This window comes from Salmo trutta, chromosome 36 (assembly GCF_901001165.1).
Source record: "Salmo trutta chromosome 36, fSalTru1.1, whole genome shotgun sequence".
NCBI classification, from domain to species: domain Eukaryota; kingdom Metazoa; phylum Chordata; class Actinopteri; order Salmoniformes; family Salmonidae; genus Salmo; species Salmo trutta.
In genome coordinates, this window is record NC_042992.1 from 14,568,665 (window position 1) to 14,595,783 (window position 27,119).

The 27,119-nt window shown below is 43.8% G+C and overlaps 1 protein-coding gene and 1 long non-coding RNA gene across 7 annotated transcripts in view; one reads left to right on the forward strand and one right to left on the reverse strand.

Moving 5' to 3' along the window:
* Window positions 1-18,717, reverse strand: part of LOC115175494 (nuclear transcription factor Y subunit gamma) — a 43,840-nt gene extending 25,123 nt beyond the window's left edge. For 2 of the 6 annotated variants that reach the window (XM_029734756.1, XM_029734755.1), the window contains exon 1: window positions 18,607-18,715. In XM_029734756.1, the coding sequence (XP_029590616.1) occupies window position 18,607 (1 nt within the window). In that variant the 5' untranslated portion in view covers window positions 18,608-18,715. Of the gene's footprint in view, window positions 1-5,258; window positions 5,511-6,223; window positions 6,355-18,606 lie in introns of those variants that run through there. The other 4 variants (XM_029734760.1, XM_029734759.1, XM_029734758.1 and 1 more) reach the window with 4 other exon arrangements.
* LOC115175495 (uncharacterized) lies at window positions 237-814 on the forward strand. Its single transcript, XR_003872046.1, has 3 exons — window positions 237-493; window positions 585-723; window positions 768-814. It is a non-coding gene; the product is annotated as an uncharacterized LOC115175495 (long non-coding RNA).
* Window positions 18,718-27,119: the final 8,402 nt, after the last annotated feature.

The window sequence follows — 27,119 nt, forward strand, 5'->3', positions numbered from 1 at the left end:
TGGGGCTAAGTGCCTTGCTCAAGGGCACACTGACAGATTTTTCATCTAGTCAGCTCAGGGATTCGAACCAGCGACCTTTCGGTTACTGGCCCAATGCTCTTAACCACTAAGCTACCTGCCCTCAATCAACTGCTTCTCTCTGTCCGCTCTTCACGTCTATTCCTTCATCAGTTTTCTTAATAAATCGTTTAGCTGTGATGGCGAGCGGGATGCAGAACCTCATGAGTCTACTGTTGTTAGATTTGTACATTTGTTACATTGGAGCAGCTCACAAAGCAAGCAATGTTGATACATTGTATAATTTCATCAAGCACAGACCAGTCTGAGTAGAATTTGCAAGTTCACTGTCATGTAGCCTAAGAACGTCAGAGGGAGAAAATGGAAAGAAAACATCTTTTCCCTAGCCTAAACGGTTAAAAAATTACCCATATTACTGGAAGTCTTGTCTCTAGCCTAAACGGTTAAAAAAATTACCCATATTACTGGAGGTCTTGTCTCTAGCCTAAACGGTTAAAAAATGACCCATATTACTGGAGGTCTTGTCTCTAGCCTAAACGGTTAAAAAATTACCCATATTACTGGAGGTCTCTAGCCTAAACGGTTAAAAAATGACCCATATTACTGGAGGTCTTGTCTCTAGCCTAAACGGTTAAAAAATGACCCATATTACTGGAGGTCTTGTCTCTAGCCTAAACGGTTAAAAAATGACCCATATTACTGGAGGTCTCTAGCCTAAACGGTTTAAAAAATGACCCATATTACTGGAGGTCTTGTCTCTAGCCTAAACGGTTTAAAAAATGACCCATATTACTGGAGGTCTTGTCTCTAGCCTAAACGGTTTAAAAAATGACCCATATTACCGGAGGTCTTGTCTCTAGCCTAAACAGTTAAAAAAATTACCCATATTACCGGAGGTCTTGTCTCTAGCCTAAACGGTTAAAAAATGACCCATATTACTGGAGGTCTCTAGCCTAAACGGTTAAAAAATGACCCATATTACTGGAGGTCTTGTCTCTAGCCTAAACGGTTAAAAAATGACCCATATTACTGGAGGTCTTGTCTCTAGCCTAAACGGTTAAAAAATGACCCATATTACTGGAGGTCTTGTCTCTAGCCTAAACGGTTAAAAAATGACCCATATTACTGGAGGTCTTGTCTCTAGCCTAAACGGTTAAAAAATGACCCATATTACTGGAGGTCTTGTCTCTAGCCTAAACGGTTAAAAAATGACCCATATTACTGGAGGTCTTGTCTCTAGCCTAAACGGTTAAAAAATGACCCATATTACTGGAGGTCTTGTCTCTAGCCTAAACGGTTAAAAAATGACCCATATTACTGGAGGTCTTGTCTCTAGACTAAATTATTTAAAAAATGACCCATATTACCAGATATGCCTTTTTTTATTTTCTATTTGTGGCATTTTATATCATTTCCCAAACCATGTTACGGGCCGTTTGAAACTGATCCCGGGTCACTACTTACTGGTTTGATAAGACAACGTTGTTCACTCATGTTACCTAATTAGCTAAAGACATGGTAACTTGACCGTTGGTTTAGGCAAATGTTATTGGCACAAGTAGGATTCATATAGACCTAAACTATATCAAATATCTATTTCTTTCTGGTGCTCCTTAAATTCTGTTTGGTGCCTAACGTTTTAAAAGCTGGGAGCAGTGTGTTGTGGGAGAGCGAGAGTGGTGTGTGTGTGTGTGTTTATGAGGGTGAGGGAGACAGAGCGAGTGTGTGAGGAAGGGAGAGTGTGTGTGTTAACTGGAAAGCAAAGAAGGTTCCATGCAGTGTTTTCCTCTTTCTGACAATGACCTGCCGATCATTACGCATGTATATCACAGGAGGTTGGTGGCACCTTAATTTGGGAGGACTGGCTCGTGGTAATGGCTGTTACGGAATGAGTGGAATGGTATCAAACACATGATGCCATTTCATTTGCGCCATTCTTATGAGCCGTCCTCCCTTCAGCAGCCTCCACTGATGTATATTCCTTCCTCCCATTCCTTCAGCCAAATCACAGGTAGGTCTTTGCAAATATGAGCAAATCAGCCATTCTATGCCGTATTCTATTAAACAGTGAACAGTGTGACGTTAAATTCAATGTGTTTTATTGAGTAGAAGTGTGAATTGCAGTGACAGATTTTTGGAGAACGGGTCAAACAGGACGCTAGGTCACCTTTTTTTCCCCCCCCACCGTGATATCGCGATACAACTCGGTATCGTGATACTTGGCCTGGTATCGTTTGTAAAATGGTGGTATCTTGACATGCCTAAGTGAAATTCTGTGTTTTTTAGGGCGTAATTGATCCAAAACAGGTACTTTGTCAGAATTTAAATCCTGAAAAAACACAAATGTCATGCTTTTTTTCTTTTCCCGTTATGAATTGACATTGGAAGCTCAGTATAGCTGCTCTATCCAGTTCTACTCAAATTAAATCAGTATGGGGAGAAAACAGTGTAGGACAAGCGTGAACATGAACATCTCTAAATAAAGCAATGGGGAAAATTGTAACTGAGTGAAGAGAAACTGAAAAGAAAAAATCCACCAGAATAAATCATTGTTGAATCCTAGGGGGCCTATTATAGGCAAAGCGGCAGCGGCATACCAAACTCAAAACAACTAGATATATTCATTCAGGGCAGAAGTAAAAACCCAATAGGCTGGGGTGATATACCGTTTATACCATATAACGACGAAATGTCACCTCCCAGGGGCTTGCAGGGTTGTGTGCTATGCCACTGCGTAGAACTAGAAGTTAAGCAGAACTATAAGAAATCTAACATGTGTCAAATAAATGATATCCAGCTCAGGACTCCAGCTATGCGTTTGGTTTGCTAACTTGTTATCTAAGTGGCTAGATATCAAGACCAAGCTTCTTGGTCACAGCAGAGACATTCAATCCCCTCCGGATCAATATCCCTGGTGTCTAAATTGTTTTGTGCGTCAACATTTTTATAAAAAATAAGAATAAAAGGGTTTTATTTTTGTTTTTAGAAATAGCGCTCCATGTATGCACATTCGGTAATACCGTATACCCGGGATGGTACAGAAACAGTATGAAAATCTGTATACAGCCCAACCTTAAAATCCCCCCCCAAAAAAGAGGGAACAGAAATTGGCAGTGTTGCAATTTGCCGGGTAAATGATCTACTCAAGCACAACAAAAACAAGGAGATGGTTCTCGTTCTCAGCCAGTCAGTGAATTACAGATTAACCCAGAACACGCAGCTAGAATTGCATGCATATGTTGTGATCCATCCATGGTCGATTTTGTACTTGAAATTTGTGCTTGCCCTGACCCGTGTCAAAGCAGTCTGTCCACCTGGCCCTGTTAACTTTGCCCTTGGTTCTGCTTCAAACCAGCTATAGGAAGCACTCGCTCAGCTCTGATCTCCCAAGGTCATTCAACAGAGGAGAGAGAAACCAGAGAGAGAGGAGAGAAACCAGAGAGAGAGGAGAGAAGAAAGAGAGCGGGAGGGAGGGAGGGAAGAGAGAGAGCGGGAGGGAGGGAAGAGAGAGAGCGGGAGGGAGGGAAGAGAGAGAGCGGGAGGGAGGGAAGAGAGAGAGAGGGAGGGAAGAGAGAGAGAGAGCGAGAGGGAGGGGAGAGAGCGGGAGGGAGGGTAGAGAGAGCGGGAGGGAGGGTAGAGAGAGAGCGGGAGGGAGGGAGGGAAGAGAGAGAGCGGGAGGGAGGGAAGAGAGAGAGCGGGAGGGAGGGAAGAGAGAGAGCGGGAGGGAGGGAGGGAGGGAGAGAGTGGGAGGGAGGGAAGAGAGAGAGAGAGCGGGAGGGAAGAGAGAGAGAGTGAGAGGGGAAAGAGAGGACAGGTTTTTCAACTTTCACTGCAGCACTTGCATGCTCCGACACAATGGTTTCTATTTTCTTCACCTCTTTCCGAGGGGGGTCTTCCTTTGAGCACAAAGACATCTCTGTTAGCAAAGTCCCTTATTCCTCTGTCCCTCATCCCTCACTGTCCTTTCATCCTCTCCCTCTCTATGCTGACAAAAAGACTGCAGGAGCCAGTCTCACATTCCTGTGACAGCTTCATCCAACACTAGGCCCAGTCGCTAGCTGCATATCAGCCTCAATAACAGAACACCACCAACAAACTTTATCTGGTAGTTTGGCTCATGTGTTGACAACACACACCGTGACTTACACACTCAAAACAAGGCTGCCTGCAAGGGCAAAGGAATAAGGCACACAATAGCTGTGTGGTCACTGGAGTTATTTTTAGTCATCCCTCTCCCCAATGGGACTTTCAGTCAGAGAGAGAGAGAGAGGAGGCACCGATGGAAACTTTCAATTAGGGAGAAGGGGAGGCAGAACAGAGCTAGAGATGATAAATAGATTGCATCTAAAGAGATCACACATCAAAAACCTGTGGTCTGTCCCTGAAGCTGTCAATTGCCATTCGTCATTGCAGCGGCCCCGACACAACCCAACTACAAGGTCTCAAATTCGTCCCCTAAACATCCAGCGGCCAGCTCAGCGCCATCTTGCCCTCTGCATCACTGTCAGGCGAGTGTAAACAACGCTCCAAGGACCAGGCTTTGGGACAGGCCATGGACCGCAGTCACAGCAGTACGATCGTGACCATCCTGAATGACTTTGAAGTCTGTCTGTCTGTCTGTGAGCACAGCGCTGGGCCATCCAACCACAGCGCTACAGAGAGTCAATAACCAACACAGCCCAGAGAGACAGACTAACAGCTGCTAACGTCCTGCTTAAAAGTCCAAAGTCAAAACACAGCAGAAGCACGGTCGCAAATAAACACCAGCCAGGGCTGGTCAACAGAACAACCAGTCTAATTCAATAGAACTTGTCATCAATATTAACAGCTTACAATGTAGTTTTCATAGGAAAACATTAACATGACTCAAGGAGAGACATTGTGCAAAATGCAAACTAAAGATGCCAACAACACCGATCCTGTCCTGGAGTGACAATTGAAGGACATGAGGGTGACTGCTGTTAGTTGCAAAACCATTTTTTTTAAATGATACACACACAACCAAAACATATACTCAGATTTCTCCCAAGGAGAAAAGTAGAGGACGACAGAGAAGAGGAGGAGTGAGGGCAGAGAGCGCATCCCATCTCTGCAGAGAGAGAGAAGAAACTGAGTGAGAGCGAAAGAGAAAGAGCGAGAGAAAGAGAAAGAGGAGAAGAGAAAGCACACATGGGTAGAGGAGTCCAGCAGCGATCTAAAACACAGACAGGTCTAGTGTGTGTGTGGTTGGTCACACTTACCCTGTGCCCATCATTCTGTGTAGTTGGCTGAAGGAGCGCAGGAAAGGGAGAGAGGCTGTACTCTTTTACTCTGTACTGTCGAAGTCTCGTTGAGAGGCAAGAGGGGGGCTGGCTGACAGAAAATCTCTGTAGCCCTTCACTTCCTCAGGCGCCGGTCCCAGGAACAGACAAAACACAGTCCGCCCATCCTCCGCCTTTAAAAACCTTACAGCCTGCCCGACAGACAGAGAAGAGCGTTCACCACCCCCACTTTCTTCTACCCCTCCCCCCTCAACTCATTCTCCTCCAGCCCCCCTCCCGCCCCCCTTTCCTAAACACACACCCCTCTCTCCTGTTTCTCCTCTAACCAAATCCCCCCCCCGAGCATCTCCCTCCCGCGCGCGCGCTCTCTCTCTCTCTCTCTCTCTCTCTCTCTCTCTAAAACCCTCTCCTTATCACTTGTTCCGTCTCTTTCTCCAGCCAGCGACCCACACGTTTGTCTTTCAGTTGACCCCTGCCTCAGCACAGTGAAGGACAAAAATTTTAAAAAAGATAGCGGAAAGAGATCAAAGTGGCGGCGGTACAGCAGCACTCCCGACTCCCAGACAAATCTCCTCCTTGCCTCCTTTCCTTTTAACATTCAAAAGTAATCAATCTAGCCTGCTACATGATACTCAGACCCTGGCCAGGCTTCTGCCCCGCTCTCAGCCTTTCCCCGAATGAGAGTAGAGAGCCCTCCTGCACTATTGGCCGAGCCATCCGCTCGTCGGCTCTGACACTTCTCCCGCCCTACCCCCTCCTTCCTACACCCAACCCCCTTTCACCGACAGCCAACTTCCTGTTTTAAGTTACCTTGAGCTGCAGGATAGGGGTCAGGAAAAGAAAAGAGGAAGAGAGAGAAAGAAAGAAGAACCAGACAAAAATACAAAGAAAGTTGTAACAAAGCGAGTCAGGGACTGATTGAGGAAGTGGTGGCGGTAGCTTGCCTCTGCATTCCGTGTCCTCCGGTTGATCTTGCGTTTCTCATGGCTGTACGGAGAAGAAAGGAACCACTGGCTGCTCTCTGACAACTGTTCCCTGCTTATTTACAATGTCAAACTAAATGTCTCCCCGAGTTCCGCCTCCCTGCGGCCATGACTGGTTGAATGGCCAGTGATGCAAGCAACCCTGATGCCCCTGATTGGCCGAGGAGAGTGTCAGAATGGATGCCGCATGTTGCAGCCACATGATTTAAAGAGCAAAGGCATATTGAGCAGACGCGCTGTGATCTACGTGTTCACAGGCATGCGTGCAAGTCCACAAGCACACGTTTGTCCTTCCTCTGTCACACATCCTTCCTCTGTCACACATCCTTTGTCATAGTAGGTAGAAAGATAATATCCAGACAATCTACTAAATATTGTAGTCTGTGTTAGTGCTAATAAAACACCTTCATTGAAGTGCATACTTCATTCACTAAAAATGTACTAGAATAATAACAACTAACTACATGAGAATGAATTAGTCTATCTGATAGTAAGATCCAGATTTAGAAATAGATCAATGAAATACCTGGCCTACTAATGAACAAAAAGGTATTTAGTAAAACATATATTTTTTTTAAAGACCAAAAACAACAAAAAAAGAGGCCTTCAAAAATAATTTCAAGTGCATTTCCAATTCCACAAAGGTAGCTGATCAAATCAGGCCAAAAAGGCACCTCAACAAATTGTGTTCATGTTTGTGGGTGGACAAGACATAGGACAATGTCAATAAACAACTATTGTTGTCTTGGCCCTAAAACTATGCTCCCAGACAGTTCTCGTTCTACAATTAAAATGTCATCATAAAACCATTTCAGCAATGTCGTATAAATGCCCTGCTGTTATCTCGCCAAGGGTTAAACAGACATTCAGCCATGCTGTTCTACACACTAACGTTTACATTAGGATGAGCACACGCATGCATGGGTTGCTCTTGTCAAAAGTAAGGCACTACAGGAATAGGGTGCCATTTGGGATCATAACGGTGTTTGGAGAACTGCATGTCTAAAGATCTGTCTAGCAACAGATTAAGGAAACGTAATGTCCTGGCAATGAAGTGTACTGAAGTGAGAGATTTAGGTGAGAGGAGGGGACAAAGCAATTTACTGAGAGTTGCTCTTAGCTGGCAGTCTGCATAGATGATGGTGGAATGACCTGAGGCTTATCCTGCATATTACTGCTGCAAATCCCCCACTGTACCGAGAAACAACAAGCCAGAGAGAGAGAACACAAACCTGCTCCGTCATTGAACAAACCGGGGGGAGGGAGAGCCAAAAGGATGGAGAAGGACAGAAAGGAGAGAGCTGTTACAGGATATGAGAGAGAGGAGGGACAGAGAGCGAGGAGGAACAGAGAGGATGGACAGAGAGCGAGAGAGAGGAGGGACAGGCACTATAAAACAACACTAGACACTACGGAAAACTAATCCTGGAATATACAAGGTCTGAGGTGATCTGTCTTTGGCCTAAAGAGCAGGAACCCAGACTTCATCAAAGCAATTGGAAATACAGACATTGTCATCCTACAAGAAACATGGTATAAAGGAGATAGACCCACTGGTTGCCCTCTAGGTTACAGAGAGCTGTTAGTCCCATCCATCAAACTACCAGGTGTGAAACAGGGAAGGGACTCAGGGGGTATGCTAATTTGGTATAGAACACACCTAACCCACTCTATTAAAATTAGTCAAAACAGGAACATTTTACATCTGGCTAGAAATAAATAAGGAAATTATTTCAACAGAGAAAAATGTATGTGTGCTACCTATATACCACCAGTAGAATCCCCATAGGGGGAGATCAACAATTTCCAGGCCCAGAGACATGTACTAGTCTGTGGCGACCTTCATGCCAGAACTGGACAAGAACCCGACACCCTCAGCACACAGGGGGACAAATACCTACCTGGAAGTAACAGCATTCCTTCCCCCATATGCCCCCCTATACAAAACTACGACAACATAACCAACATAAACAGGTCACAACTCCTGCAGCTCTGTTGGAATCTGGGTATGTACATTGTCAATGGTAGGCTTCGAGGGGACTCCTATGGTAGGTACACCTATAGCTCATCTCTTGGCAGTAGTACTGTAGACTACTTTATCACTGACCTCAACCCAGTCTCTTAGAGCATTCAGTCAGTCCACTGACAACCCTATCTGATTACTGCAAAATCACACTCTACTATGCTCAATCACGAGGCATCAAAGCCAAAGGAACTGAATAATATTAAGAAATGCTATAGATCAAATAACATTTTATTGGTCCCATACACATGGTTAGCAGATGTTAATGCGAGTGTAGCAAAATGTTTGTGCTTCTAGTTCCAACAGTGCAGTAATATCAAACAAGTAATCTAACAGTTCCACAACAACTATCTTATACACACAAATGTAAAGGGATGGAATAGGAATATGTACATATAAATATATGGATGAGCAGCATAGTCAAGATGCAATAGATGGTATAAAACACAGTATATACACATATGAGATGAATAATGTAAGATATGTAAACATTATTAAAGTGGCAATATTTAAAGTGACTAGTAATCCATTTATTAAAGTGGCCAATGATTTTGGTCTGTATGAAGGCAGTAGTCTCTCTGTGTTAGTGATGGCTGTTTAACAGTCTGATGGCCTTGAGATAGAAGCTGTTTTTCAGTCTCTCGGTCCCAGCTTTAATGCACCTGTACTGACCTCGCCTTCTGAATGGTAGCAGGGTTTACAGGCAGTGGCTCGGGTGGTTGTTGTCCTTGATGATCTTTTTGGCCTTCCTGTGACATTGGGTGTTGTAGGTGTCCTGGAGGGCAGGTAGTTTGCCCCCGGTGATGCGTTGTGCAGACCGCACCACCCTCTGGGGAGCCTTGCGGTTGAGAGCGGTGCAGTTGCCATACCAGGCGGTGATACAGCCCGACAGGATGCTCTCAATTGCGCATCTGTAAAAGTTTGTGAGGGTTTTAGGTGACAAGACAAATTTCTTCAGTCTCCTGATATTGAAGAGGCGCTGTCACGCCTTCTTCATCACACTGTCTGTGTGGGTGGAACATTTCAGTTTGTCAGTGATGTGTACACCGAGGAACTTTAATCTTTCCACCTTCTCCACTACTGTCCCGTCGATGTGGATAGGGGGGTGCTCCCTCTGTTTCCTGAAGTTCACGATCATCTCCTCCGTTTTTTTTTGTTGACGTTGAGTGAGAGGTTGTTTTCCTGTCACCACACTCCCAGGGCCCTCACTTCCTCCCTGTAGGCTGTCTCGTCGTTGTTGGTAATCACGCCCACTACTGTTGTGTCGTCTGCAAACTTGACTGAGTTGGAGGCGTGCATGGCCACGCAGTTATGGGTGAACAGGAAGTACAGGAGGGGGCTGAGCACGCACCTTTGTGGGGCCCCAGTATTGAGGATCAGCAACGTGGAGGCATTGTTTCCTACCTTCACCACCTGAGGGCGGCCCATCTGAAAGTCCAGGACCCAATTGCAAAGGGTGGGGTTGAGACCCAGGGCCTCAAGCTTAATGATGAGCTTGGAGGGTAATATGGTGTTGAATGCTGAGCTGTAGTCAATGAACAGCATTCTTACATAGGTATTCCTCTTGTCCACATGGGATAGGGCAGTCTGATGGCGATTGCATCGTCTGTGGACCTGTTGGGGCGGTATGCAAACTTAAGTGGGTACAGGGTGGCAAGTAAGGTGGAGGTGATATGATCCTTGACTAGCCTCTCAAAGCTCTTCATGATAACAGAAGTGAGTGCTACGGGGCGATAGTAATTTAGTTCAGTTTGCTTTGCCTTCTTTGGTACAGGAATAATGGTGGCCATCTTGAAGCATGTGGGGACAGGAGAATGGGATAGGGAGCGATTGAATATGTCCATAAACACACCAGCCAGCTGGTATGCGCATGCTCTGAGGATGCGGCTAGGGATGCCATGGGTTAACACGTTTAAATGTCTTACTCACGTCGGCCACGGACGAGGGGGGGGGCCGCAGTCCTTGGTAGCGGGCCTTGTCGGTGGCACTGTATTATCCTCAAAGCAGGTGAAGGTGTTTAGCTTGTCTGGAAGCAAGACGTTGGTGTCCATGACGTGGCTGGTGTTCTTTTAATAGTCCATAATTGCCTGTAGAACCTGCCACATTCATCTCGTGTCTGAGCCGTTGAATAGCAACTCCACTCTGTCCCTATACCGACATTTCGCTTATTTGATTGCCTTGCGGAGAGAATAACTACACTTTACTTTCGCCATATTCCCAGACATCTTTCCATGGTTGAATGCGGTGGTTCGCGCTTTCAGTTTTGCGCGAATGCCGCCATCTATCCACGGTTTCTGGTTAGGGTAGGTTTTAATAGTCACAGTGGGTAAAACATCTCCAACACACTTCCTTATAAACTCACTCATCGAGTCAGCGTATAAATCAATGTTATTCTCTGTGGCTTCCTAGAACATTTCTCAGTCCACGTGATCAAAACAACCTTGAAGCGTGGATTCCTATTGGTCAGACCAGCGTTGAATGGATCTAGTCACGGGTACATGTTATTTCAGTTTCTGCTTGTAGGACGGTAGGTGCAAGATGGAGTAGGTCTGATTTGCCAAGGGGGGGGGGGGGATATACATGGCTGTGACTATAATCGAAGAGAATTGTGGTCGGCATTGGATTGTAAGGAATTCTAGGTCAGGTGAACAGAAGGACTTCGAGTTCCTGTATGTTGTTATGATTACACCATGAGTCATTAATCATGTAGCATACATCCCCGCCCTTCTTCTTACCAGAGAAATGTTTGTTTCTGTCGGCGCGATGCATGAAGAAACCCGGTGGTTGTACCGACTCAGACAACATATCCCGAGAGAGCCATGTTTACGTGAAACAGAGAATGTTACAATCTCTGATGTCTTTCTGGAAGGCAACCCTTGCCCTAATTTCATCCACCTTGTTGTCTAGAGACTGGACATCGGCGAGTAATATACTCTGAAGCAGTGAGTGGTGTGCACGGCCGCTGCGTTTACCTCTCCTGCGGCGAGGTTGTTTTGGGTCGGCCTCTGGGATTAGATCCAATGTCCTGGATGGTGGTCCGAACAATGGATCCGGTTCAGTAAAGTTGTATTCCTGGTCGTAATGTTGGTAAGTTGACGTTGCTCTTATATCCAATAGTTCTTCCCGGCTGTATGTAATAACACTTAAGATTTTCTGAGCTAACAGTGTAAGAAATAATACTGAAAATAAATAAAAGTACTGCATAGTTTCCTAAGGAGTCGAAGCGAGGCGACCATCTCTGTTGGCGCCATCTTGCGAAAGGATGGAAGGAAAGTAGTGTGGAAATCTACCAAAAAACAATTAGGCAACAAATTCAAACCCTTCAAGACAATTTCCTGGACAAAACGTTTCACTGTAATAGTGATGGTGTAAACTTCACAGTAGAAAACCTAAACAGTATATTTGACCTCTCCGCTTCCTTATCAAACCTAAAAATGTAAAGCAGACAACACAGTTGTGGCTGCTTTGTGTGATGTATTGTTGTCTCTACCTTCTTGACCTTTGTGCTGTTGACTTTGCCCAATAACGTTGGTACCATGTTTTTGTGCTGCTACCATGTTGTTGTCATGTTGTGTTGCTACCATGCTGTGTTGTCATGTGTTGCTGCCTTGTTATGTTGTTGTCTTAGGTCTCTCTTTATGTAGTGTTGTGTCTCTTGTTGTGATGTGTGTTTTGTCCTATATTTATATTGTATTTATTTTTTTAATCCCAGACCCCCGTCCCCCGCAGGAGGCCTTTTGCCTTTTGGTAGGCCGTCATTGTAAATAAGACTTTGTTTTTAACTGACTTGCCTAGTTAAATAAAGGTTAAATAAAGAAAAAAGAAAAAAAGAAAAATTAACAACAATGACAAATAGTTTGATGAAAAATGCAAAAACCTAAGAAAGAAATTGAAAAACCTATTGGCCGATATTAGCTAAAAATGCCAACATCGGCACCGGCCCGATGTCTAGTTTAACGCCAATGTGCAAAACCGATGTCAAAGCTGACATGCCTACCCAAAGTAGGTAGATGACGTAATGACGCCACGAAAAATACAGCAATGCACAGTACAAAAGCCGAAAAATACAAAGTGCACACTTCCAACATCTAAACAAGTTCAAGACGAGCAGTGATTTGAAAGAGTAAGAATTTCAGCGAGGCAACTCAAAGGCTAATTCCATTAACGCCAAGATAATGGAATTCATTGCTCTTGACAATCAACTGTTCTCTGTCGTGGATGATGTTGGCTTTCGCCGACTGGTCGAGCACCGGTACACACTACCAAGTAGGCGCTATTTTTCAGATGTTGCCCTACCGGAGTTGCACAGTATTGTTGAAACACGTCTATGAGCTAATTGCTATGGGCGTCACTGCTATTAGCTTCACGACTGACATTTGGACCAGCGATGTCAGCCCCATGAGCATGCTGAGTCTGACAGCACAGTGGGTTGACGAGGATTTTGTACTGAGGAAAGCCGTATTGCATGCCCAAGAATGTGGCATTCTCTCTGAGCCTCTTTACTGTGTCGCCACCACGCTCGATGCTAGGTACAAGGACCACTACTTCAATGCAGACAAGAAACAGGGTTTACGTGAAATGTTACATACACAGCTGGACAAGATGGAAACTCAGTTGTGCACCGGGGCCTTCCACTCCTCTTTCTATTCTGATTTCTGGCCATTTTGAGCCTGTAATCGAACCCACAAATGCTGATGGCTCCAGATACTCAAATTGTTTTATTGCTTCTTGAATTAGCACGACAGTTTTCAGCTGTGCTAACATAATTACAAAAGGGTTTTCTAATGATCAATTAGCCTTTGAAAATGATAAACTTGGATTAGCTAACACAACGTGCCATTGGAACACAGGAGTGATGGTTGCTGATAATGGGCCAACGTATGCCTATGTAGATATTCCATTAAAAATCAGCCGTTTCCAGCTAGAATAGTCATTTACAACATTAACTATGTCTACACTGTATTTCTGATCAATTTGATGTTATTTTAATGGACACATTTTTTGGTGGGCTTTTCTTTGAAAAACCAGGACATTTCTAAGTGACCCCATACTTTTCCACGGTAGTGTACATCAACAAATTGGTGAGGGCAATAGAACAGTCTGCAGAATCCGGCCTCACCCTGCTAGAATCTGAAGTCAAATGTCTACTATTTGCTGATGATCTGGTGCTGCTGTTCCCAACCAAGGAGGGCCTACAGCAGCACCTAGATCTTCTGCATAGATTCTCTCAGACCTGGGCCCTGACAGTAAATCTCAGTAAGACAAAAATAATGGTGTTCCAAAAAAGGTCCAGTTGCCAGGACCACGAATACAAATTTCATCTAGACACCGTTGCCCTAGAGCACACAAAAAACGATACATACCTCGGCCTAAACATCAGCGCTACAGCTAACTTCCACAAAGCTGTGAACGATCTGAGAGACAAGGCAAGAAGTGCCTTCTATGCCATCAAAGGGAACATAAAATTCAACATACCAATTAGGCTCTGTCTAAAAAAAAAAGACTTGAAATAGTTATAGAACCCATTGCCCATTATGGTTGTGAGGTCTGGGGTCCGTCCACCAACCAAGAGTTCACAAAATGGGACAAACACCAAATTAAGACTCTGCATGCAGAATTCTGCAAAAATATCCTATGTACAACGTAAAACACCGAAAAACGCATACAGAGCAGAATTAGGCCGATACCCGCTAATGATCAAAATCCAGAAAAGAGCCGTTAAATTCTACAACCACCTAAAAGGAAGTGATTCCCAAACCTCCCATAACAAAGCCAGTACCTAAAGAGAAATTAACCTGGAGAAGAGGTCCCTAAGCAAGCTGGTCCTGGGGCTCTGTTCACAAACACAAACAGACCCACAGAGCCCCAGGACAGCAACACAATTAGACCCAACCAAACCACGAGAAAACTAAAAGATAATGCTTCCCAATGTGTCAAGTAATTAACAAAAAACAGAGCAAATTAGAATGCAATTTGGCCCTAAACAGAGTACAGTGGCAGAATACCTGACCACTGTGACTGACCCAAAATTAAGGAAAGCTTTGACTATGTACAGACTCAGTGAGCATAGCCTTGCTATTGAGAAATGCCGCCGAAGGCAGACCTGGCCCTCAAGAGAAGACAGACTATGAGCAAACTGCCCACAAAATGAGGAAGAAACTGAGCTGCACTTCCTAACCTCCTGCCAAATGTATGACCATCGAGACACATATTTTCCTCAGATTACATACAGACCCACATTTTTTTTTAAACAGATCCAATTTTGATAAACTTCCATACCACAGTGTGCCAAGACGTGACAAACACCATTGTAAATACAACCTATATCTATTTTCCCTTTCGTAACTATTTGCACATCATTACAACACTGTATATAGACATACTATGACATTTTAAATGTCTTTATTCTTTTGGAACTTTTGTGAGTGTAATGTTAATTTTATTTCACTTTTTTATTATCTATTTCACTTGCTTTGGCAATGTAAACATATGTTTCCCATGCCTATAAAGCCCCTTAAATTGAAATTGAAATGGAATTGAGAGAGAGACTCAAGAGGGAAACAAAGCAAATTGTTCCCTGTTCTATTTTGGTACAGAGAGAGCAGGGGAACAGAGTAGAGCTGGTAGCAGGCTGGTTAATGATTATAGAGCAGCTAGACTGCACATAGATTATTCCATTCCAGCGATAGCCATCTATGGCAGTGCAGGCAGGCTCTTCTAAACCCAAACCTCCTCCATGAGGACACCTGACAAGGTCACTCTGCAGCAGAGACCTTGCCATGACTTGTGCTGCTGGTGCCTGGGACATGTTTGCTTACGGACGCTGTTTAGAGCCAAACACGCACAAGCCAGGGTGTCACTTTCACAAACAAACAGCAGAAAAGAGCCCTCAGGGCTGCTGGGCTAAGTCATGCACACACACACCTGCATAAACTAGGCTTACCTACACAAAAACATGCACACACACACACCTGCATAAACTAGGCTTACCTACACAAAAACATGCACACACACACCTGCATAAACTAGGCTTACCTACACAAAAACATGCACACACACACACCTGCATAAACTAGGCTTACCTACACAAAAACATGCACACACACACCTGCATAAACTAGGCTTACCTACACAAAAACATGCACACACACACCTGCATAAACTAGGCTTACCTACACAAAAACATGCACACACACACCTGCATAAACTAGGCTTACCTACACAAAAACATGCACACACACGAGCTACACACAGCTTGGCCATCCTAAATTTGGATTATAAACAGTCTCACTGGCTTCAATCCTGTCTGCGCTCAAAAGGAAAAACTGATTCTAGATGTTGATAATTTATTAATGGGGCATAAAATAACAATATGCATGTTAATTTTCTGATTTCATTGTAATGGTGCATTTAGACTGGATATCAAGGTCAAGTTGAAAGTTATGAAGCTAACAGCTGCTGTGATACTTGGTGGCCTACCTGCAGCAACGCAGGAAAAAGCAGGGCAGAACTTAGCTCTTGAAAACCCTTCTACTCAGTAGGGTTTTTAGCAGTTAGCTGCATGCGAAGTACAATTGCGACGCTGTGTTTCATTGTTTAGAAATGTCAATAATCCTTGCTTGCAAAACAGTTATCGAAAAACATATGCTGATATCCCCCTTATTGTTCATAACAAAGAGAAAGAATCTTTCAAATGAAAGATACACTTACTCTAGCAGTTTTGAACAGATCCATACTGAGTGTGCCTCCAGTTGAAGAACTACACTTCCTCCCCAGTTAGTTTACACACAGGTGTTCAAAGCACGCTAGACAGCTAATTAGCACAGGTGGCAGCCTGTCTTCCATCTGCCTTCCGTAAACAAGCACCGTAACATGGAGATATGGCCGTGTGCGAACACTAACCCTATAAAAAAGGTGTGTAGTAATTTAAGTTTGATTTTTGATAATTATTTATAGCTGATATGAAAGATATGTCCTTATGTTTCCAAAACCGTACCGCAAGTGATGCATTTTAAAGTTCAGAACGAGCGAACAGGGCCTTAAAACTCCCCGGCTAGAAGCGACTCTCGTCAATAGGCACTAAAGGTAGTTAACATCCATGAATGGGTTAGGCAGAACTGTACCGTCAGTAAAATACTATGCTTTTCTTAGACCCGTTTCAAAGGCACCAGCTCTATACAGGAAGGATCTGTTCTCTAAATGCAAACAAGAGCATACAGATCCTTCCTGTATAGAGCTGTGCTTGGTGTGATAGTCATGAAATTACTTTGACACCCCCTGCTCTAGATTGAGAATTTAGGCTAGTTGATGGATGGTGAGAACATTAACTAATCATGTAAAATAGCCCAACAAATATTGTACCCTTAACAGTCAACCAGGGAACTTCCTTAGATACTGAACAAAAATATAAAAAGCAACATGTAAAGTGTTGGTCCCATGTTTCACAAGCTGAAATAAAAGATAATCCAGCCACCTGACAGGTGTGGCATACAAAGAAGCTGATCATTACACAGGCGCACCTTGTGCTGGGACAATAAAAGGCCACTCTAAAATGTGCAGTTTTTGCACAACACAATGCCACAGATGTCTCAAGTTGAGGGAGTGAGCAATTGGCATGCTGACTACAGGAATGTCCACCAGAGCTGTTGCACAATAATTTAATGTTTATTTCTCTACCATAAGCCATGTCCAACCTCGTTTTAGAGATTTTGGCAGTACGTCCAACCGACCTCATAACCGCAAACCACATGTAACCACGCCAACCCAGGACCTCCACATCTGGCTTCTTCACCTGTGGGATTGTCTGAGACCAGCCACCCGGACAGCTGATGAAACTGAGTAGCTATCTGTTTGTGGAGAAAAAAATCATTCTGACTGGCTGGGCCTGGCTCACCCATGGCTGCGCCCCTGCCAACTTATGTGAAATCTGTAGATTAGGGCCTAATGAATTTATTTCAATTTACTGATTTCATTATATGAACTGTAACTCAATAAAATCGTTTTAAAAGTTGCATGTTGCATTTATATTTGTGCTCAGTATAGTTAGTTTTGAATAGTACAATACATAGGCTGCTACAGTACTCTCCAAATTGCATCTTGAAACAGGTATTGCATGGAATGATTTTCTTTCCATCACATAGTTTGAAGCAATTATACATTGGCAAGAAAGCAGAGCATGCTGTTTATCATGCTGCTCAAGGGACAAGGCACAGACTTCAAGTCCTCAAGTCTTTGAAAAGAGTCCGTGCACACATAATGTGATTCACAACAACTGGCAGTCAACACACTGGAATGTAAACAATGAACATGATACATATCTCGGTTTAATGGGCATTGGTAAAATGTGAGAAAGATGTCTGTTGTAATTTGAGATTTTAGTGAGTTCTTTATTGATGCCTTCGGCCTCCTGCCTGTATTCAGACAAACTACTAAGTTAGCTAATTAACGGTAGATGGCCCAAATGTGTCTTGTACATAGCTAGCTAATAGTTTGGTTTGTTCAATCCAACAACATGCAACACTGACGATAAACATTTAACGTTAGCTACCTATCATTAACCAACTAAAACATTTTTGGAATGAGCAAAAACTATCCTAACCAGTGATAGACAGCAGATCCGACCGCTTGCTTACAGTTGAAGCAAGCCGGTCGGATCTGCTGGCTAACCCAGCGGCTGTTTAGCTTAGCTAGTTAACTTAGTAACACGGTGTGATCATTTATTGTTAGTCAAACGTAGAGACACCGGTAGCTAACAGTTAGCTAGCATATAACAAGCGCAACCTGGACAAGGGAAGAGAGACATGGAAGACGATGATACGCTCTACAGTGGCCTGTGATACTGTTTATTCGCCACTGAACAAAAGGAAGCGATAAATCAAAGGAAAGTTTACAAAGCTTTGCAAAGTTGGGGAAAGGCTCTCTAACCAATAAAGACTACGTTTGGATCTGTCCTTCAGACCAATCAAACCTCGGACTAGATTCCACCAATCAAGGTTTCTAGGGGTTCAGTTCGTTGTGAAACTGACGCCATTCGGGATCTATCAAAAATCGCCAGTCGTACGAGACAGAGTTTAGACAAGAGCCAAAATGGCGGACCCAGTGCGGTAGTTTCTTAAACGCCTCTGTTACTTTCAGCTGGCCACCAATAAGCTGCTCAGAGAGCGGGGAGGGAAATGGCGCCTATGTTCATCTTCCAAAACAATCGTCTATTGGACAAGACGAGCAACTGGAAATTAGCAAAGTTATAGCCCCAATTCCATAGCGACACCGTATGCTTTCACATATAGACATTAACAATGTATATCAATAGATTTTTACTCACTTTGTTTTACGGGTTCGCAGTGAAGCTCAGCGTATTATTTATTTTATTTCAGTAGCAACGGGAAACAAGATGGCTGCCACGTACTTCTGCTCGAACCGGAAACTGTGCTACGTTGGCAACATTGCGCGATGACGTCAATGAACATCAAATCCTGAGCCTGGGAAGTAAGATGTATGTCAAAGAAAGTTCAAACAAACAAAACAATCACTTAAGTCTCTTACAAACCCAATACCTAAAAAAAAGGGTGTGCAATGGTGTGTGAATAAATTCGGAACCTTCTTGGTGCTGTTCATAAGTCTATGGTATTTGTATTTATTATGAATCCCCATTTGCTGCTGCCAAGACAACAACATTAAGTCAGTTATACAATTTCAAAAATATTACAATACATTCACAACATATTTCACATTAAGTTACATTTTCTTGTGTTACTTTTTTAGTTTTTTCACTTTAGTTTATTTTGTAAATATTTTCTTAAACTCTATTTGTTGAACTGAATTGTTGGTTAAAGGGCTTGTAAGAATTTCACGGTAAGGTCTACACCCGTTGTATTCGGCACATGTGACAAATAAAATTGGATTTGATGTGTGTGCCTTCAGACCCCTACTCTACTACCACATATCTACAACACAAACAACACAACACAAAAAAAATCTATGTGTACATGTGTGTATAGTGCGTATGTTATCTTGTGTTTGTATGCATGCGTCTGTGCTGTTCCATAATGTGTATTTTTATCTGGGGTTTTTTAAATGTAATTTTACTGCTTAAATTAGTTACTTGATGTGGAATAGATTTCCATGTAGTCATGCTCTATGTAGTAGGTTACTAGGGGGTAACTAGCCCCCTGGGGTAACTGCCCCCCCCCGTAATTGACATTAAGACCACAAGATGTCACCAAATTATTTCCCCAACACTTTGTCTGCCACTGCTCTAACTCAACAAAAAATGTCCTCTGTGTCATCACAACTTTTAGTAAGTTGTAAGTTGATCACATTTTTTTTTGGAGCTGCATATTTATTTATTATAGCAATCCTATCTCCCCACAATTTGATGTTTGCGCTGCCCCGATCAACAATCTGTTTGCTAACTCACCCGACCTGTGTTGATTGACAGTTTGCTGGTCCAATCAGAGGGGGATGTTGCGGCTACTGTCTCTGACTGGGTGGAGAATAATTAATGGCCTCTGTGCCACAAAATGAGTTACAAAATGTTACAAAACATGAGCAGATAATTTCAAGTCATCAGTCTCAAGTCAATATCGAGTCCCGAGCCTTGAGGCTCCAAGTCGAAGTCAAGTCTCAAGATATTTTATTTTCTATCAACTTAAGTAAGAAGTCATCAAATTTGTGGCCGTGTTTGAGAGCATCAAAACCGTGATGTATCATGGGTAAATTGTGACTGACTGACGGATAAACAGATAATAGTGAGTCGTTATTTATGATGCAAGGTGATTTGTAGATCAATCAAAATCAAATTTGATTTGATTTGATCAGTCATTTGGCAGTCGCCTGCACTGTCGGCTGCAATGTCGAACATGCCCTGTGACTCGAGTCCATGTCATGTGACTCGAGTCCACACCTCTGCATATCAGTGTTAATTTCGTCAACAAAAATAATGTCTCAAATATTTATCAAACACCTATTTTTCAGTGGCAATTGACAAGACTATAGCTGACTAAATAGACGCAGAAACATCAACTAAGTAAAGGGTCTGAATACTTATGTAAATGTGATATTTAAGTACATATATTTTTTGCTTTGTTATTATGGGATGTTGTGTGGAAAACAATTTAATCCATTTTAGAATAAGGATGTAACTTAACAAAATGTGGAAAAAGTCAAGTGGTCTGAATACTTTCCGAATGCACTGTATGTTTGTCATATTTCTGCTGTTGAGAGGACAATAGGATTTTATGCAGAAAAATATGTTGGTAGGAGCTTGCTCCCTGATAGTCAAAACAAATCAGCAGGGGCACAACTTCGGTTTTAGAAATTGAGGGGGACAGCCTACTCGACTGCTCGGAGGCATCCGAATGGTCCTAAAGCACAGGGGACCAGTACGGGGAAAATAAATAAATAAATACAAAATAAAAAAATGTATGAAATGTATGCATTCACTACTGTAAGTCGCTCTGGATAAGAGCGTCTGCTAAATGACTAAAATGTAAATGTAAATGTAAAGCACACCGTTGCCTCGTTTTGTATCACATTCCAATGATAAAACTGGGGGGGACAAAAATGCAAATTCAGAATGTGGGGTGAATAAGGTACTCAATATCACAATAATAGAAATGACATAGAACATTAACAAACATTAGAAATTGCCAGTTGTATTTAGTTAGCCTATATCTGTCACACCCTGATCTGTTTCACCTGTCTTGTGATTGTCTCCACCCCCCTCCAGGTGTCGCCCATTTTCCCCTGTGCAATTATACCTGTGTTTAAGTTTTGTCTGTTGCCAGTTCGTCTTGTCAAGCCTACCAGCGGTTTTCCCGTATGCCTGTTTTTCCTCTCTAATCCCTGTTTTCCCGGTTTTGACCATTCTGCCTGCCGTGACCCTGCCTGCCGTGACCCTGCCTGCCGTGACCCCGCCTGCCGTGACCCTGCCTGCCGTTCTGTACCTATAGACACTGCCCTGGATTACTGACCTCAGCCTGCCCTGACCTTGAACTTGCCTGCCATTCTGTACCTTTTGGACTCAGATGTTCGACGAGCAGGTGTCCACATACTTGTAGTGTTTGTGCACTGAAATCAATGTTCCCTCAAAATTTTTATGGCAAATTTCAGGTGTGCTGAGCGCAAACTTCAACCTTGTGAAAATTCTGTGCAACATCCAGTGCGTGTTTACTGTGGACACTGATGCTCTACCCACTTTAAGTTATAGTTTTAACAGTGGCCAAGTAGGTTACTATGGCTATTTCATCATTATGTAGACTTACCAGAGTGGCCAACCATAAAAAACAATGGTGAAAATGCATTGAATAACAATGTAGGCCTACATTCCATGAGACTTTTGAAAAAAACATGCAGGGCTTGACATTAGCCTGTTCATCCACTTGTCCTTCAGACAAGGAGGTGACTGAAAATGTTGTTTGACGCAAGAAACCACTTTACAAATAAAATGCATTATTATTCCCATACCATTATTACAAATAATCAGACAAATTAAGCTACCCTCTGCCTATAGAGTATTACAGTATGAGTCATAATACCCATATAACCTAGCCATCAAACAAGGAAATGGTTCTAATTGTTTTTCCACCATACATTCTTCCCCTATGGGATTTTAGAAACACTTAAAATAAGGTCTGTGTTTAGTGTAGGCTTACCCTGGCACAACGTTTTGATAACCGTGTAAATCCCTCTAGAGAGCAATATTGGGCCAATTTCCAGAACAACCACAGTCGACGTCAGAAGTTTACATACAGTTAGGTTGGAGTCATTAAAACTCGTTTTCAAACACTCCACAAATTTCTTGTTACAAAACTATAGTTTTGGCAAGTCGGTTAGGACATCTATTTTGTGCATGACACAAGTAATTTTTCCAACAATTGTTTACAGACATATTATTTCACTTATAATTCACTGTATCACAAGTCCAGTGGGTCAGAAGTTTACATACACTAAATTGACTGTGCCTTTAAACAGCTTGGAGAACTCCAGAAAATGATGTCATGGCTTTAGAAACTTCTGATAGACTAATTGACGTCATTTGAGTCAATTGGAGGTGTACCTGTGGATGTATTTCAAGGCTTACCTTCAAACTCAGTGCCTCTTTGCTTGACGTCATGGGAAAATCAAAGGAAATCAGCCAAGACCTCAGAAAGCAATTGTAGACCTCCACAAGTCTGGTTCATCCTTGGGAGCAATTTACAAACACCTGAAGGTACCACGTTCATCTGTACAAACAATAGTGTGCAAGTATAAACACCATGGGACCACGCAGCCGTCATACCGCTCAGGAAGGAGACGCGTTCTGTGTCCTAGAGATTAACGTATTTTGGTGCGAAATGTGCAAATCAATCCCAGAACAACAGCAAATGACCTTGTGAAGATGCTAGAGGAAACAGGTACAAAAGTATCTATATCCAGAGTAAAACGTGTCCTATATCGACATAACCTGAAAGGCCGCTCAGTAAGGAAGAAGCCACTGCTCCAAAACCGCCATTTAAAAAAAAAGCCAGACTCCGGTTTGCAACTACACATGGGGACAAAGATTGTACTTTTTGGAGAAATGTCCTCTGGTCTGATGAAACAAAAATACAACTGTTTGGCCATAATGACCATTGTTATGTTTGGAGGAAAAAGGGGGAGGCTTGCAAGCCAAAGAACACCATCCCAACCGTGAAGCACAGGGGTGGCAGCATCATGTTGTGCGGGTGCTTTGCTGCAGGAGGGACTGGTGCACTTCACAAAATAGATGGCATCATGAGGTAGGAAAATTATGTGGACATATTGAAGCAACATCTCAAAACATCAGTCAGGGAGTTAAAGCTTGGTCGCAAACTGGTCTTCCAAATGGACAATGACCCCAAGCATACTTCCAAAGTTGTGACAAAATGGCTTAAGGACAACAAAGTCAAGGTATTGGAGTGACCATCACACAGCCCTGACCTAAATCCTATAGAAGATTTGTGGGCAGAACTGAAAAAGCGTGTGCGAGCAAGGAGGCCTATAAACCTGACTCAGTTACACCAGCTCTGTCAGGAGGAATGGGCCAGAATTCACCCAACTTATTGTGGGAAGCTTGTGGAAGCCTACCCGAAACGTTTGACCCAAGTTCAACAATTTAAAGGCAATGCTACCAAATACTAATTGAGTGTATGTAAACTTCTGACCCACTGGGAATGTGATGAAAGAAATAAAAGCTAAAATAAATCCTTCTCTCTACTATTATTCTGACATTTCACATTCTTAAAATAAAGTGGTGATCCTAACTGACCTAAAACAGGGAATCTTTACTTGGATTAAATGTCAGGAATTGTGAAAAACTAAGTTTAAATGTATTTGGCTAAGGTGTATGTAAACTTCCGACTTCAACTGTATGAGCATTGAGTCACGAGACTGAACATATTTGATGTTTTGGTCCCGTAACTATAACGTGTAGCTATTAAAGGGCGACTGCACTTCCTGATTTGACCTCGTTTTAGATTTGGTTCATTAAGAAATGCTAGCGGCCATGACTGAATTAAAACATTAGTTGGTTTAGGGGGGTGGCTTGATGTGGGTGTCTCTTGTGTCTGTTCACCTGTGGGAAGAGTTAGCCAAATTATTTTTTGCCAATTAGCTTCAGCTGGCTGGTTTGCAAACGTGGAAAATTTGGTTTAACTTTGGATAACCCATCTCTGGAGATAGTTAGGGACCGTCAATAAATTACACAATGTAATTGGGACAATATTTTTATGTTTAGATCTTTTAGTTGTCTCTTTAAAAGCTTTCAATATCTGTATATGAATTGCTACAATTTATAGTTTGTTTGAGGCTTTTAGATAATTGAAATTTGGAGCTATTGTCCTTTTAAAATATTGTCCCATTTACATTGTATAATTTACTGATGGTCCCTAACTAGGCCAATAGGGATATTGAATGTTAAATCAAATCAAATTGACAATAGGCATTACGATTGGGTCGCGTGCAACTGCGCTCAGAATTGATGATTACTTGGGTGCTTCCAGCTGTGAGCATGTGTGCAGGATTAACCCACGGAAAACTGTTACAGTACCCTTCATTCCGTGACATACCATTTTTTCCTATCATCTCGCAAATATCCGCTTTAGAGAAGACTGAATTTATCTTATTTACACTTTGTTCAGATACTAGAATACATTTTTCTGTCTCATATCGATGCCACAAAGGCACTTTTAAGGGTCAGTCACTCTTTAAAGCGCGCTCGAGCACATATGCATATACTCTGTGGCACTCTGTGAGTGCGTCGTCCTGTGTCACACTCATCTGCAACGTCTGTTGTGCTGCTCACTGAGTCTCAGTTTAAAGGATACGTTTAATTTTGTACAATCCTTCTTCCCCGATTGCTCAGTTTGCCAGCTCTAGAAAGAGCGTTGGTGGTTCCGAACTTCTTCCATTTAAGAATGATGGAGGCCACTGTGTTCTTGGGGACCTTCAATGCTGCAGAAATGATTTGGTACCCTTCCCCAGATCTGTGCTTCGACACAATCCTGTCTCGGAGCTCTACGGCAATTCCTGCAACCCCATAGCTTGTTTTTTTGCTCTGACATGCACTGTCAACTGTGGGACCTTATATAGAGAGCCGTGTGCCTTTCCAAATCATGTCCAATCAATTGAATTTACCACAGGTAGACTCCAATCAAGTTGTAGAAACATCTCAAGGATGATCAATGGAAACAGGATGCACCTGAGCTCAATTTTGAGTCGCGTAGCAAAGGGTCTGAATACTTATGTAAATAAGGTATTTCTGTTTTAACATTTTAATACATTTGCTAAAAGTTCTAAAAAACTGTTTTTGCTTTGTCATTATGGGGTATTGTGTATAGATTGCTGAGGATTTTTATTTATTTAATCAATTTTAGAATAAGGCTGTACGGTAACAAAATGTGGAAAAAGTCAAGGGGATTGAATACTTACCGAAGGCACTGTAAATGAATGTATTATATGTAGCTGTCACGTCCTGACCAGTATAAGGGGTTATTTGTTATTGTAGTTGGGTCAGGACGTGGCAGGGGTGTGTTTGTTTTGTGTTGTCGGGGTTTTTGGGTTGTGTTTTATGTTTTGTATTTCTATTTTTTCTATTTCTATATCTAGTTTATTGTTTTGACCTTCAATTGGAGGCAGCTGTTCCTCGTTGCCTCTAATTGAAGGTCCTATTTAGTAGGGGTGTTTTTCTATGGGTTTTGTGTGTCGTTATTTTTGTTCAGTGTTCATTTTTATTTAATAAAGAGAAAATGAGCATTCACGTACCCGCTGCATGTTGATCCAATTCATACGACGCCCGTGACAGAACTACCCACCACCAACGGACCAAGCAGCGGAAGAAGGAGCGGCAGCAGAGCTTTAAAGAGGACTGGACATGGGAGGACATCCTGGACGGCAAGGGGTCCTACACGTGGGAAGAGATCCTGGCCGGAAGGGATCGCCTCCCATGGGAACAGGTGGAGGCAGCCAGGAGAGAGGAGATACTGGTGGGTGAGTCACCATGGAGGAAGGCTGAAGAGGACCGGGGACACTATGATGGGACACGGCTAGCAAGGAAGCCTGAGAGGCACCCCCAATATTTTTTTTTTGGGGGGGCACACAGGTAGTTTGGCTGGGCCAAGGGTGAGCCCTAAGCCAACTCCCCATGCTTATTATGGGGAGCGTGTGGAGTGGAGAGCACCGGTGTGCTAGCCTTGCACTAGCCTTGGGGTGCGTGTCTCCAGTCTGGTACCTCCAGTACCAGCCCCACGCACCAGGCCTCCAGTGCGTCAGCCCAGTCCAGCTCGTCCTGCTCCTGCTCCTCGCACTAGCCCTGTGGTGTGTGTCCCTAGTCTGGCGCCTCCTAAGCCAGCCCCACGCATCAGGCCTTCAGTGCGCAGTCCCCGTCCAGAGCTTCCGACGACAGTACCCTGTCCAGAGTGTCCGGCAACAGTGCCCCGTCCAGAGTGTCCGGCAACAGTTCCCCGTCCAGAGTGTCCGGCAACAGTGCCCCGTCCAGAGTGTCCGGCAACAGTGCCCCGTCCAGAGCTTCCGGCGACAGAGCCCCGTCTAGAGATGGCCCACAGTTCGGAGCCTGCAGAGATGGCCCACAGTCCGGAGCCAGCAGAGACGGCCCACAGTCCGGAGCCAGCAGAGACGGCCCACAGTCCGGAGCCAGCAGAGACGGCCCATAGTCTGGAGCCAGCAGAGACAGCCCACAGTCCGGAGCCAGCAGAGACGGCCCTACAGTCCGGAACCGGAGCTCCCAGAGTCGCCCTACAGTCCGGAACCGGAGCTCCCAGAGTCGCCCTACAGTCCGGAACCGGAGCTCCCAGAGTCGCCCTACAGTCCGGAACCGGAGCTCCCAGAGTCGCCCTACAGTCCGGAACCGGAGCTCCCAGAGTCGCCCTACAGTCCGGAACCGGAGCTCCCAGAGCCGCCCTCCAGTCCGGAGCTCCCAGAGTCGCCCTCCAGTCCGGAGCTCCCAGAGTCGCCCTCCAGTCCGGAGCTCCCAGAGTCGCCCTCCAGTCTGAGGTCTCCAGCGACGCCCATCAGCCCGAGGTCTCCAGCGACGCCCATCAGCCCGAGGTCTCCAGCGACGTGCATCAGCCCGAGGTCTTCAGCGATGCGCCTTAGTCCAGAGACTTCGGGAAGGGTAAAATATAATAAACAGTTAGCGGGGGTGGACAGGTTAGGTTGGGGAGTAAGGCCGGAGCCTGAGCCACCTCCGTAGTAGGAGGTTGGGGAGGTGGGGGGGTGTAGCACAAGAACCGTCAGTGACGGTGGCCACCTTCCCTTCCCTCCCTTTAGTTTGGGATTATTTTTGTTTTTGTTTTCTTTTTTGTGTTTTTGTTTAAGGTG